The following is a 15589-nucleotide window of genomic DNA, read 5'->3' on the forward strand; positions in this document are numbered from 1 at the left end:
CACTCGCACACACACACACACACACACACACACACACACACACACACACACATATATATAAATTGTCTGATTTTTAAATCTCTTTTAAAAAAAACACACACTCAGCTGGGCTCGGTGGCTCAGCCTGTAATCCCGCGCCTTTGGGAGGCTGAGGTGAGCGGATTGCCTGAGCCCGCGGGTTCGAGACCCGCCTGGGCAGCGAGACCTCATCTCTACAATAAATTAAAAAAAAAAAAAATCAGCCGGGCGTGGTAGCGCGCACCTGTAATTCCGGCTACTAGGAAGGCTGAGGCGGAAGGATCGCCGGAGTCCAGCAGGTCGAGGCTGCGGTAGCCGGGAGCCACCACTGCACTCCAGTCTGGGCGACAGAGTGAGACTCCAACTCAAAAACAAAACAAAACAAAAAAAACACACACACGCACAAAAAAAGACTTTGGGGCAAAATCTAGAGGCCCCATATTAAGAAGTATACTTGCTGTTTCAAAAAGAATGTTATCACTACAGTTATTTTGTTTCAGTAACAGATATGAATTTTGGTCATCTATTTTCATGTTTGTAATATTTCAGAATGTCTGCTCCTTGACCTCTTAAACCCGCTGAAAGCAGCTGAATGTGTTTGAGTTCGTGTTTTAGTGTGTCAAGAAAGATAATAAACCACTTTGTTATAAATTTTTCTAAATAGTATGAAAAATCTATATGGCATTAATAAACTTCTAGCTGTTAAATTTTAAAGCCATTAGAACATAATCTCTGAAGTGTTCTCATATATATAACTTATATAAATGTTAAAGTAGAGAGATTGGATTTTGGTCTTCAGATTTTACAAATGCAGGGCTTGCAGCTAAACTCTTTACCAATAGGTGGTGCTAGAAAGTCTAATATTTATTCCAGTAGTCGAATTCATTGGAGAAATGTGCTAAAATGCTTTTCAAAAGAGAAAAAAAGCATCATAAAACAATATGTGAATAATTAACTCGTTTGTCTTTGTTTACAGCTCCACCTAAGACAGTTCGACTGGTTGGTGGGAGAGGCCCTCATGAGGGGAGGGTGGAGATATTCCACAATGGCCAGTGGGGTACAATTTGTGATGATCGCTGGGAACTACGTGTTGGACAGGTCATCTGTAGGAGTTTGGGATACCGAAGTGTTCTGACTGTGCACAAGCAAGCTCATTTTGGACAAGGTACTTTAAATAATCTTTTTTTTTTTTAATTGAATGTCAGCATTCTCTGATGACATAGATCCAAGCAGGAACAGAAGCATATAGGATAGGAGAAAAGAACTCTGTGTAGGATTTTTGAATGGCCTTACCTAGAAAGTAAAAAATTTTTTTAAATGAAATTATAAACAAATGACCTAGGTTCTTAGCCTGCAAAATCTAAATTTCATGTAGATTCAATTGGTTAGTTGTGGAATACTGACATAAAGGAAAATAGAGTGATCAGTATGGCAGATAAGAGAAATAGGGACAAGGGAATTATTGACAAAGCATGACACATCCTGGTTAGCTCAGGCTACCATCTGGGTCTGATGGGCATGAAAGCAATGTCATATGGAACTGGAGAGAAGAGGGCCAGTCTCTGCTTTTACCCCCCTATGAAGTCCTACAGGAATACGATGATATTACCCTTCCCGGAGAACCTGCATTCTCAAAGGACAGTGAAAGGCCATGAAAGAAAAAGGCACAATTGCATAGATTTTCTATACCTACTGCTTCTGACTTATCTTACTTCAAGGAACATGACAGGAAATGAAGAAAGAGAAAGGTTTCTTTCCCCTCTATTTGATAAAACATTGAATAATTCTTTGGCTGAATATACATCTGTGTCTTTTCATTTAGATGACTCACGTGACCTGTTCTATGAATGTATTAAAAGGACTAGAAAGAGAATTTGCAGAGGACACAATACTTGAATGTATTCCCATGAAATTTCTAGTCTCATTTATTTTAATCTAAATTGGCATCATATAATAATTTTTATGTATAATTAAACATACATAAATATTTCAATTCTAAATGACAAAGATTAGGAAAAAGCAGCTACATATATGGAAATTGTGTGCATGTGTATATATATATATATGTACTGTGTTGTACACACACACACATGCATATACAAACTAGAATTTTAGTCACTATTTCCTACTTATTTATCCTACTGTCCAAACATAGATAATTGGTTTCTTTAAAGTTGATGTTGATTAAAAAATAAGGTTTAACCTTCTTGATTTTATATGAATTATTATTCTAGATATATATGGGCAAAATTATAGGGTAAAATAGTAGTATTTCCAGATAATCTTATCTATCGTGATAAAATAGAGGAGTATAGCAAATCATCACATCAGAAGACTAGAGAGATAAGATGGATTTCTCAAATGCCTAAAAGATATTAAGCGATATTATGCTGTAATTTATTAAGTAATAACTATATGCCAGACATTATGTTAAATACCCGAATAGTATTAGTAATAGGTCACAAAATTATATCGTTTATTCATTTCTCTAAGTGATTCCCCTATTAGATTTGAGAGATGGATTTAAGCAAGGGTCTTCACTCTAAGGTTTTCAGAATCCAGAAAGATCATTTAAATTCATGAAGAGACTAGACATAAGGCAATAGAGAGTAGTAATGATCAGAGTTTCTGTATCTAGGTTCAGGCCCTGGCCACCAGTTTTTAATTTGTGCTTTAAAGGTTTGACTAGAAGAAACAAAGACAATAAATAGATCTTTGGAGTTTCCAAATTTTCCGTCCTTACCATATCTTCAGAACTTTTTGCATGGGTTGAAAAGTGTGGAACTGAAGTCATTCTTGCACTTGTAAAATTTACCTCTCAAAATAAAAGTAAAATGTTTGCAAGATCAACATGCTAGATTTTTTTAGAGAAGAGGAAAAATCTCTCCCAAATTCCCAATTTATTTTTATTTTTTATTATTTTTTTATTTTTATTTTTAGTGAGAAAGCAGGATTTATTGAGAAGACAGAGAAGCTCCCACAGTGGGAGGGGACCTGAAGGGGTTGTCCCAAAATTCCCAATTTTTGATCACCAGAGAATTAACTGATGCAATCAATTATTTAGCAAGCCTGAACTGCCAGTCTGAGTTTCCAAATGTTTTATGGGGAAAGAGCCCATTTTTTAAAGATAACTAAGATCCACAGGATGAAAGGCCATTTATTTAAAATATATAATTGCATAAAACATTTCAAATGACTATTAGCATTTATCAAGAGGACAACTGCAGATCTAATAAAGGACAGGCAATTCTCATCCATGGTGACTTACCTGGCAAACACCGAAAAATTCTTCCGTTTTAGAAATGACAGCATGTGGATGCTTTGGAGTCTCAGGATGTGCCTTTGTTGATAAAATGAAATGCAAAGTTAGCCAATTATTCAGATATTGTCATCAACATGGACTAGCACAGTCCAAATAGTAGAAATATGCTAAGATACTATTAATCAAGTTGAGTTCTTTTGTAGTTTACATTATCAGGAGAATTGACAATTCCACATTTAGCTTTGTTCTCTAAGAAACTAGCCCAGTAGTACAGTTTAATAACCTCTTATGTCTTGAGGTAAACTTTTTTTCATCTGTTTCAAAGAGAAAACCAAATTCAGTACAACAGCAGTAGTATATGTGCTTTAATTCAGGGAAAACTAATAAGATTCGGCAAAATATAGCCTGTGTCATGAAAGTGAACAAGACATCATACCACAGCTTTATTTCTGCTCTGAGCATGAAGCTGGGCCATGAACTTCAAAGTTATTTTTCCACTGGAGTTCCAGGCATAGGTGAGAAACACACAGTCAGAGACTATTGTCTTAAGATTGTATTAACTTTAAGGCCTACTTTCACAAGAAAATATTAGTTTCCTCAAAGCTTTTATTCATTCCTGTTTATATCTCTAGGGATTTCTGGTCTAAAGTACGAGTAAGGAAGGAAGGAAATAAGTATCCTGAAATACTAGCAAGAAAATATTTTCTATTTGAATAAGGAATAAAATGATAGAGTTTAGTCCCATGTGAAATTATTTACTTGGCTATGTGAAGACACGTCTCTCAAGTTTTCTTGACATAACTGAGTATGTGTTATATAAGTGTCTACTTCTCACTATGCTGTGGGTATGTGGTAGTTGGTGATTCTATGTATTGCCTCAAAGTTTTATTACAATAAAACAATAAAGTGTGTCAGGAATACTTTTTGCCTTTCACATTTTCCAGTACCTAATGAAGAAAACTGGAAAGATTAGGAGTTCTACAACTAAAAAAAAAAAAAATTCAGCTGAAAACTTAGCTCCGGAGCTTGTGTCTCAGATTTCAATTTCCTTTCCAATAAAATGAGAATAATACCAACCTGGCAGATTTGTTTTGAATATTAAGTAAACTAGCATATGGAAAGCATCCACTTCAAAACCTGACTCACAGAATTGCTCAGTAATGAAAGAGATCACTGCTAGCAGCAATATGAACTGTATAATTACCAGTTTATTTGCCATTCTCATGAATTAGTCTGATCAGTATTATATTGCATAGTGACATCAGTGGTGTTCCAAAGGTCAGGAAGTGAAATGCTATTTCCCTTTGTACAACTGTGTGTCTGGAGAAGAATTCTACGTAGGAACCCTCATCATCTCTCCACTCTACTCAGTACTGACCCCTTGATTCAGTTCTCCACCTAGATAGAGTTCAGTACCAAACAACTGAAGAATGATTATGAAAATTTTAAAATAATAAAGCAAGAGGAGCTGAAGAAAGAAAGAAATAGAACAAGGCTATTTGTTCTAAAAAAAAAAAAAATGAAAACTAACTTTTGTGATCCACTTCACTGGACATTATATTTTAAGAGATAGGCTTACATTGTAAACTGGGGATTAGACATGGTGAACAGCTTTTTTATTTAAAGCTGTTTAAACCCTTTTTTATTTTTTCACTTCTCCACCTTAAATTTACAGTTTCACTCAGGAAGAAAGAAAAAGCGTTTTTGAATGCAGAACAGAAACAGAAAAGGAAACTTAGAAATACAAGGGGATGGGTAGGGGAGCAAAAGAGAGAGATGTACTAGAGTTTAAATAATTTACCATTCTCTCAGCAAAGTAAGAAGAATCAGATGAACATCATATTGTACATCATTACCAAAATTGAAGGAAAAAAATCCAAATGAATCCCCTTTGTATAATTCCTCCATTGTAGAAACAATATAAATTTTTGGACACAGTGTTTCCCTATTCTTTTCTGGTTTTAAAATAGCAAACCTGGCTTACCAGATATAATCCTTGTTAGCTTTGAGAACAATTAGTTTTGCAGCTGCAAGTAAAATGATTTATAGGAATAAAGATTAAAGCACACTCCTGCAAATAGTTTTCTTCCATTTGGATGCACCTTTTACATGAAGTGGAACATTCTTTCTTTTTCTTGAGTAGACAGCCCAAGTTAAATTAAGGAAGCACTGAGAGGCATCTGGTGCCTGTCACTGCACAGGGCTAGGAAGGGAGGATGAGTCACTTTTCTCTCCCTATGCAGACTTTCCAACCTCTTGTCCCAGTGGTCTTCCCGTAGCAAACTTGAATGAGCTTTGTCAGACAATGATGGGACCTAGGGGGACTTTGTTCCTGGTATATCTGAGCCTGTATGGATGCTGACAAGGGAAGTCAGAGCTGGATCAGAGTAGCTATAGCATCTGCACCTAAATTTATAGCGCTGAAACTCCAAACCTAAAAACAGAAACAAAAGAACACTCTACACAGAAATGCCATTTTACAGTCATTCTTAGTTGATTATTTTTGCTTTTTTATGACTACTTTTACATTCTATATTTAATTTTCTAAGTGAAATTTTCAAAAAAGAAAAGGGTAAATGTAAGGGTAAACAGAAAGAATATAAATCTGTACCTCTGAATTTTCCTTTAATGAATGAGAGTAAGAATAAACTCAAAGATAAATAAATCAGTGGGCCAAAATTCAAATTTTTATGTGCTGCTCCTTGCACATTAAAATAAAATAAAATTTTTACATTCTGCTTTTTGCACATTAAAAGTTTTAGGAAACTCTAGAATGCTTAGCAAAGGGGAGGAGCAGCGGCTGCCCAAGCTGCCCACAGCTGCGTGTTCCTTCCCTCTCCCCCACACCGGCCTCAGCCCACTCACCGGCTGTAGAAAATGGTGAAAGAAACCACTTACTATAATGTTTTGGGAGTCAAACCCAATGCCACTCATGAAGAAGAATTGAAAAAGGCTTATAGGAAACTGGCCTTGAAGTGCCACCCTGATAAAAATCCAAATGAAGGAGAGAAGTTTAAACTGATTTCTCAAGCTTGCGAAATTCTCTCTGATGCAAAGAAGAGAGAATTACATGACAAAGGAGGAGAACAGGCAATTAAAGAGGGTGGAGCAGGAGGTTTTGGCTCCTCTATGGACAGTTTTGATATGCTTTTTGGAGGAGGAGGAAGGATGCAGAGAGAAAGAAGATGTAAAGATGTGCATCAGCTCTCAGTAACCTTAGAAGATTTATATAATGGTGCAACAAGTAAACTGGCTCTGCAAAAGAATGTGATTTGTGACAAATGTGAAGGCAGAGGTGGTAAGAAAGGAGCAGTAGAGTACTGTCCCAACTACCGAGGTACTGGAACGCAAATAAGAATTCATCAGATAGGACTCAGAATGGTTCCGCAAATTCAATCTGTTTGCATGGAGTGCCAGGGTCAGGGGGAAAGGATCAATCCTAAAGATAGATATAAAAGCAGCAATGGAAGGAAGATAGTTCAGGAGAAGAAGATTCTAGAAGTTCATATTGACAAAGGCATGAAAGATGGCCAGAAGATAACATTCCATGGTGAAGAAGACCAAGAACCAGGACTGGAGCCAGGAGATATTATCATTGTGTTAGATCAGAAGGACCATGCTGTTTTTATTCACGAGGAGAAGACCTTTTCATGTTTATGGACATACAGCTGGTTGAAGCATTGTGTGGCTTCCAAAAGTCAATATCTACTCTTAACAACCGAACCATAGTCATCACCTCTCATTCAGGTCAGAGTGTCAAGCATGGAGATATCAAGTGTGTGCTAAATGAAGGCATACCAATTTATCGTAGACCATATGAAAAGGGTCACCTAATCATCGAATTTAAGGTGACTTTTCCTGAGAATGTCACCTTAATGTTTCCTGAGGTGACTTTCTCTCTCCTGATAAACTCTGCTGGGAAAACTTCTACCTGAGAGAAAGGAAGTGGAAAAGACTGATGGAATGCATCAAGTAGAACTTAGAGACTTTGATCCAGGCAGGCGCCATTATAATGGAAAAGCATATAAGGAAGATGAACATCATCTCAGAGGGCGTGTTTAGTGTCAAACCTCTTAATGTTTATGCTTAAATCTGGATATCAGAATTTAAGCAATTCTTGAAATGTATGAATGTCTCCTTAATACACTGATTACAAAGCAAAAAAATAAAAACAGTTTTAGGAGGTAAATGGTTGTTGTATATTATGGAAGGTAATATAGGGCCTTGAATGATCGTAACATATCTGTTTTGCTACTTAAAAAAATAATACTCTGTATGGAATAATATTTATCAAGTGTTTACTATATGATCTCATTTAGTATTCACAATGTCTGTGAGAAATAGATATTATAGCCCCAGTTTTTCATAGAGAAAATAAATATAGCTAGCATAGGTCACCAAACTTGCCCAAATTTGCATAGTCATTACAGTGGGGTTAGGGAGTGTCAAGATTTACTTCTTAACCTAGCTCTCACTTCATACTCTTTCCACCAGACAGAGCATCCTTTGAAGTTCTTTATCCTTAAGAACTTCATCTCTAAAGAACTCGCTCTTAAGAATCTTAGAACCATAGAATGTTAAAGGTAGATAAAATCCTAGAACTATTTTAACCCCACCTTTTTAATTCTGCAAGTGATAAAACTCAGGAAAAATAAGTAGTTTCTCCAGAATCACAAAACTAGAATCAAACTATGCTGACCCATTCTTCTCTATTTTGATTCCTGTGGCATTTTCAACTTTAATCCAAAACACAAAGTATTTCTCAAAGGAGTTGCTATTCACAAAGCATTGGAAATCTTACAAGTGACACATACTCAGATACTTTTAACCATTAGTGATTATCTATTCAGCAGCAAATCTCAAATATCATCACTTTACAATTTATCTGGCTAATACATGAAAACTGATTACCCTTTTTCCATAAAAGTATTGGTAAGATCAAAGATACTCAAATCCCATAAAGAAATAACAATATCTCCCCCTTTTTAATAAAGAGGTTAAGAGGAAATAGTATCATCTGTGGAGTACACTCTTAAGTATCATAAACAAAGATCATAAAACTGCAGAAGCCATGGAGAGAACTTTTATTGTTGGCTTCTCACAGAAACACAAAATCAGTCAATTTTGTCCTCCCTATTGCCCTTAAGTTGTAAAAGAAATCATAGACATATAGATGCATAGGTAGATAGGTGTGCAAGAGTGAATTAGAGACTAAAAACATATCTAAAATACACACATCAATTTTGCATAACTTTTCATTGAGTAGGAAGAATAGTCAAGAGGAAAAAAAACGACAGCAGCAGCAACTAAAATCCTTGAGTCACAATTATTATCTAAAGAAATAAAAACAAGTTTGTTTTTTTATCATATGGGTTTACATAAGGACACAATTTTATGAATTTTATTCTATCTTTGCATTAATTTTTTAATGCAGAAAACAGTTTGGAAAGAGATGGGAAATATGTATTAAATAAATGTTTCCCTTAGGCTCAATAGTCCTGAATATATTCATATAAAAGTAAAACAAATCTTTGGAAATTATTTCTATAACTCTATTTGGGCATCTATGTAGCCAATGAATATCACTAAGTTTTAAGTGTCATCATGTTCTGTTGTTTGCTGTATTCCCTGTAATTTTGAGAAAGTCATACACCCTTTCTGAGTCTCAGTTTATTTATCTACAATATGGAGATAACTGCCATTATTTTACAAGTTTATTATAATAAGTAAATTTAGAATTATACATGAAAAGACCTAGTATATTGTCTTAAGCACTCAAGACTTGTTCGCTGTGTCTCAATTTTTTCCACATAGCAAAGACAGTTACCAAGTGGCACAGTATTTATCACATCCATATGTCCTCAATGGAAAGAGACTGGAATAATAGGAAGTCAATCAAGAGAATATGGATTTTGGTTTTATTCCCTCACATGGGCACTCAAAGCAGATTTACTGAATGACTATCTAATTATTCAAGAGATTGCAGTAAGACATTGATCAAAGGCACTGGCTCAGGGAAAACACAGTACAGGAATGCTGTGTGACCTTGGGCAAGTTCCTTATTCACTCTGATCTTCAGTTTCCTCAACAGTTAAATGGCACAGTGATGGCACTTGATTTTTTTGTGATTTGAGAATTTAGTGACATAATAAATCAAAAGTACTTTTAAATGTTTCCTGCCACATTGCAAATTCTTAAACAAATGAGCTTAAATTTTCATTCTCATGACCACAGCCTTAATATTTTAACAATCATGAATTCCTTTACTGCAGATTCTATGGATGTGTGTTCACATGTCAGCACATTAGTTGATTAAATAATTTTTTTTCCCATGCCGTCCCTGTTGGGATGGTCCTGCTTGGCCTGCAGCCATTGGAAGAATTCTCACTCTCAATTTTCTTTTCCTGGATTATAGAAATTCTGCACAGCTGAGACCAATCTAGTGACTAGATCTACAAAATATAAAACAAAGGCATCGCAGCGCTCTGCATCCAGAAGCTATGGAGCCATGCCATTCTTGTGTTTCCCAAATCATGACAGAGCTGTGGCTTCCACCAAAAGTTTATCTTCTGTGTTTTGATACAACTTACAAATGTCAGTAAATGTCATAAATATGATATATAAATGCTCCACTACTTTGACTGACTTCCATGTTAACATGAGAGTAGTCTTACTATTTGTACAATAACTTTTATATGCCTGTATTTTTGAGCAGCTCTTTGGAACTTTCAAAAAGTGTGTAGCGACTTTGTAAACTTAAAGAGAAAAACTACACAATAAAGCCTACCCACACAAACATGTTCACACAAGCAAACAATCACAAACTCTAAAGGGAACATGTTATACTTACTAAGAGTAATCTGGGAACCAAAAATTGTTCCTGGCAAGGTTTCTGGTTTTGAGATCTTTACTCTTTTTCTTTCCCTTTTGTCTGCCTTAAAATTTCAAGTCAAAACATCACCTCAAACAATAAGAGTCCTCTAGCTTACTATTACTACTTTTTAGTTAATAAGCTCAGGAAAACCTTTCCTTTTTGTAACAGAAAAAGTATTTGGGTTCTAATAATTTAATTACTATTATAATATGTGAAAAAATATGATTTTCATAATTACCTTGATAATACAGACCAAAATATAATTTTGTCTCACGTAGTATCTTTCTAATGAAGGCATAAATTATTCAAAAATTAAATGGATGCAACTATTTATTTATATTTTTATTATGATTATATTTGAGTTGGGGATCTCTCTCTGTTGCTCAAGCTGGGGTGCAGTGGCACACTCGTGGCTTATCACAGCCTTGACCTTCTCTATGCTTAGGCAATCCTTCAGCCTCAGCCTTCCCCAAATCTGGGACTACAGGTGCACACCACTATGTCTGGCTACTTTTTTTTATTTTTTGTAGAGACGAGGTCTGACTATGTTGCCTATGCTGGTCTTGAATTCCTGGGACTCAGCCTCCCAAAGTGCTGGGATTAAGAGCATGACTACCATACCTGGGCTAACAATTTATGTTTTATGTGGAAATTAAAATGTCCTATCTACTTCTAAGCAAATAAAAACATGAGTCTTCAAAGAAAATGTCTATATAGACATTTACAAACTACCATGACTTGTAGATTCTTTCTTTTTCAATTTAACTTCCAATATACAATTTTAAAATGTGAACTTAATAATGTTATTTATTTTGGTGACTCACAATATAAAATCCAATAATTTACATAATGTGACCCCCCGCCAACTTTCCATTCAACCTTCCTAATGAGTCTTTCTCCTCTCTTTAATATATTTTGTGTTTTAGATGCCAGGAGACTGTTAATTTTTCTAATGCATCAAATATTTTCATGCTGCATCTAAATATGAAATAACTTTTTTTGTACATATGAAAAATTCCTATCCATTTCTTAAGGTTAGCTCCAATGTTATCTGCATGTATAACTTACAAACTCACCAATATCTGTTACTTATTTATATATTCACATACTACTATACAATTATGCACATTTTAAACCATATATTGTTATATTTTATTTGTTGAACTAACAGGATATTTGAGAAGTCAATGAAAATAATGTCATTATATATGTCTTTTTGTATCACTATATATGCCTCTCTAAAAAACAAGTCTTCATTTAACATTATATATTTTATAACTACACAGAGGCTTATTTCTAAGTTGAAGCTATTTCTAAATGTTTTAAATAGCTCTGAGACTGAAAGAGAACTTTTCAACATTGTATTGATCCAAATCTAAGAAAAGCACTATTAATTATACTTACAGTTTTAATATATTTATTTATCATCCACCAGTTTTGCAAAAGTGTTTGTTAAAATCTAACTGCTTAATCATCAGTTTCTTGGTGGCACAAAATGTTTTTAAAACTCAACAAGAGTTGTACACTTTTATGAATTTAGCAAAATCTAATGAAACAATTCACTTAGAAATTTCCAAAGATGACTTTTTCAAATGTTTTTAATGTTTAAAAAAAAGTGAGAACTTTTATAGGGGATACACTTAAAAATCATTACAGAGTATCAGAAAAATATTTCTAAACATTTTAAAATTATCTTTTCATAGGATGAATTTCTTTTAAAAAAAGTTGTTTTTTGTTTTCTTATTCATTTATAAAATGGTGTCTTTATGTGGAAAGTAGTGGTTAAATTTGTATATTTATTTAGTTAAATATCTGGTAGGTAGCTAATGCTAGCAGCCATTGTTTTTCCTTATATTGTGTCTGAGTAGGAATGCAAAGAGATTAAGTGTTAGCTCTGCCCTTTTCTTGCTGTTTGCTTGTGTTTGCAATGAGTAATATTCTTAATCCACAGTTGCCTTACAGGATAGCTTATAGACCCTTTGAAGATGAGATTAGTACTAGTTTCATTGAATATGAATAATATATTTGATAAATCAAGCACATGTAAATTGAAAAACACGGGAAGCCGAGAGAAGGAAGAAGATGCTTCTATCGAATCCTTTCTCCAGTGTGTCTTCATTCCAATATGCCTTCGAACTCTTTGACATACACTTAGATCATCAGAATAAAGCTGATTTCTTTCCTTATCTTTAGATTAATAATAAAACTAATTTGCTAAATCCTTGAAAGTATCAATCATTGTTTAATCACTTTCACAGAACTGTGTATGTACCTTTGTTACAGTTTTTACTACTCTCCAATTTAGTACTGTACATATAGACAGAGAATAAAGTGTTCTGAGGCAGGGATTTAAAAGATTCTTGCTAGAGAACGTGGAACTTGCATATAGATAATGATAAACTTTTTTTTGTTGTTGTTTAATTAGTGAGTGAATTACTAATGGTGTTGTCCCATGCAAACCTAAACAGGAAACTATGATTACACACTAAGCTATGCTTACTAATGCAGTCATATCTGATTATTGCAGGTACTGGTCCAATATGGCTGAATGAAGTATATTGTTTTGGGAGAGAATCATCTATCAAAGAGTGTAAAATCAAACAATGGGGAGTAAGAACATGTTCACACTCGGAAGATGCTGGAGTCACTTGCACTTTATAAAGCATGTTTCCTTTACATCTACAAAACCATTGTTTAAAAATGATTGTTTTACCTTGTTCCACTAAAATCAGTTTAATGAATATTTAAGATATTAAGAATATTGTCCAAAGAATGATGACTTTAAATTATTGGCTAAACATATCTAACACCTAACATACTTACTATAGATCTGTATTTAACTCATTTTTAAATGGAATTTTCTAATATAATGATTTATATATTGAATTGAATATATTGAAGTTTAAGAATTCTTGATCACAAAGGCCAATAGTAATGGAAATGTATACCAATCATTGGTTCCAACTTATACTATCTTCCACCAGGAGATTACAATTTTTGCTATTCTTGTCTTCTTTGTAAGCTAAATAGCTAATTTTAATTACTTACTAAATAATGAAGGGGTTGAGAAGATTCTTTTGTGCTTGGTTTGCAAAATCTCCAATTTAGACACTTTAAAAAAATAATTATATTCAGATATCAATATCTCTGAATGTACAATAACTTGATATTGAATAGCAATCATAATGAAATAAGAGATACATCCAAGACGGCCACTGTGAAGCAGCAGACTAGTGCCTCTCCCGCAGAACAGAACAGAGAATACAAACCCAGTTGCTGATAAATGCAGGCACTTTGAATAATTTTGGACCCTGCAGAGGACTCTTTGAACACATAGAAACCAGGGAATAGAGTACCAGGTCAGCAGACACTGAAATCAGGGCACCCCACCCTCTGCTGTGCACCAGGTTCACATAGAAGCTGCAGCCCTACCCTGTATACAAGAGGGGGTGAGTGATCCTGACACACTCTGGGACAGTTCCCCCATTCCCAGCTGTATGTGGGACACTGGTCTCATGTAGGAGGAGCCCTAATCAGGGAACTGTGGTGGGAGACAGGAACCTAAACAGAGTGGGAAATGTATCTGTGCTCTGATCTGCCAGATAGCCCCCAAGCACATGCCTCCCACCTGCAGAGCCCAGCAGGCCAGGAAAGTGTACCTCCCGATTGTACCCAGTGGGTGCTCACCAGCAGTGTCTGATGGCCAACTCTCCCTCTACAACAGGAAGTATTTCCTACCAGCCCCACATGCTGACAGGGTAGATTTCTCTCTGTGGCAGAAAACTTGCTGTCTTTTGAGTGCTGAGCATGAACTTGAACAGGGAGTATGGGACATGAAAGACACATAGAGTGTTTCTGGGTGGGAAGGTTTCTGGGCTGTGAACCTTGAATTGCAGCCAGGGGCCCATCCCCCCACCTGATACCCTCATAGTACTCACAACAGGGATTGAAAAGCAGTCTGACTGGTCTGACATGGAAAAACAGCAGAAAGTCACATTCAGGGCAGAGCATAGAGCAGAAATGAATATCCTATTTCTCTCCCTGGGTGATCTATATTGAAAAACAGAAAAGGCCCTGGGACAGCAAGACATGATCTAGCTACAAAACAACAGAAATTAAAAAGAACAATAAAGAAGAAAAAGTTGATTTTCACAAATGGGGAAGAATCAATAGAAAAACTCTGGGAATCCTCAAAATCTTAAAGAGATGGCACCCAAAAAAGAAGCTTTCAGTGCCCAAACAATGAAAGCCACCCAGATTGACCTGTCCAAGATGACAGGCACAGAATTCAGGGTTTGGATGGCTAAAATCAATAAAGAAAGCCATGAGAAACTAGAAGCAAAACTCACCCAAGTCATGCATGAAATAAAAGCAGAGTAGGCTAACTTTAGGAAGGCTCATTCTGAAATCTTAGAAATGAAGAACTTCCTTATGGAATTTCAAGTCATGGGAGCAGGATCAATCAGGCACAGGAAAGAAACTTGGTGCTTAAAGAAAATGGAAATATGAGACTAATTCAGTCTGAGAAAAGACTAAAAAAGAATGAACAAAGCCTTTAAGAAATATGGAACTATATCAAGAAACCAAATCTATATTGGATTTGTCTCCCTGAAGCAGAAGGGGAAACTGAAACATCATGGAACATGCATTTCATAAGGTCAGCCAAAAAAATGTCCAACATCTTGCTGAGAGGCAACCATTCAAGCTCAGGAATTTCAGAGAACTCCTGCAAGTTATCACATAAGAAGACCATTTCTAATAACCATAATAATCCACCTCCACAAAATAAACATAAAAGAAAAAAATCCTAAAAGCAGCTAGAGAGAAAGATCAAACCAATACCAGGGAAGACTCATTAGAATTGTACCAGACTTCTCAGCAGAAACACTACAAGCCAGAAGGAAATTGAGTCCCATCTTTAATGTTCTCAAAGATGATCAATTTCATCCAAGAATTTTCTACCCTGCCAGGCTAAGCTTCATCAGTGAAGGAGAATTAAAATGTTTCCCAGATCCCTATCCCTAAGAGAATATGCCACCTCCAGACCAGCCCTTTGGAGGATGTTTATGAAGGTGTTGAACACAGAAATAAAAGAATGGTTATACCCATCACAAAAGTGCTGGCAAGCACAGAGTTAACAGAGCATACAGATTATTTACAAAAATTAAAATAGACACACACACACACACACACACACACACACGAAAAAAAGCAAAGCAACCCCCTACAAGCCCAATGACAGGGATAAACACTTATATTTCAATAATTAATTTGAACATGAATGAACTAAATGTGCCACTGAAGAGGCATAGTGTGGTAAACTGGATAAAGAAACATGATCTAACATTCTGTTGCCTCAAGGAAACACATCTCTCTGCAAAGGACACTCATAGGTTTAAAGTAAAAGGTTGGAAATTTACCTTCCAAACAAAGTA

At 35.4% G+C, this 15589-nt stretch overlaps 1 protein-coding gene and 1 pseudogene across 2 annotated transcripts in view; both read left to right on the forward strand.

Moving 5' to 3' along the window:
- MSR1 (macrophage scavenger receptor 1) overlaps positions 1-13346 on the forward strand; it is a 76694-nt gene extending 63348 nt beyond the window's left edge. The window contains exons 9-10 of one of the 2 annotated variants that reach the window (XM_008063263.2): positions 995-1183; positions 12682-13346. In XM_008063263.2, coding sequence (XP_008061454.1) covers positions 995-1183; positions 12682-12815 — 323 coding nt within the window. In that variant the 3' untranslated portion in view covers positions 12816-13346. The remainder of the gene's footprint in view (positions 1-994; positions 1184-12681) is intronic. The other variant, XM_008063267.2, reaches the window with a different exon arrangement.
- Positions 6158-7357, forward strand: LOC103265608 (annotated as a pseudogene).
- Positions 13347-15589: the final 2243 nt, after the last annotated feature.

This window comes from Carlito syrichta, unplaced genomic scaffold, assembly GCF_000164805.1.
Source record: "Carlito syrichta isolate Samal-C Ts95f unplaced genomic scaffold, Tarsius_syrichta-2.0.1 Scaffold306694, whole genome shotgun sequence".
Lineage (NCBI taxonomy): Eukaryota > Metazoa > Chordata > Mammalia > Primates > Tarsiidae > Carlito > Carlito syrichta.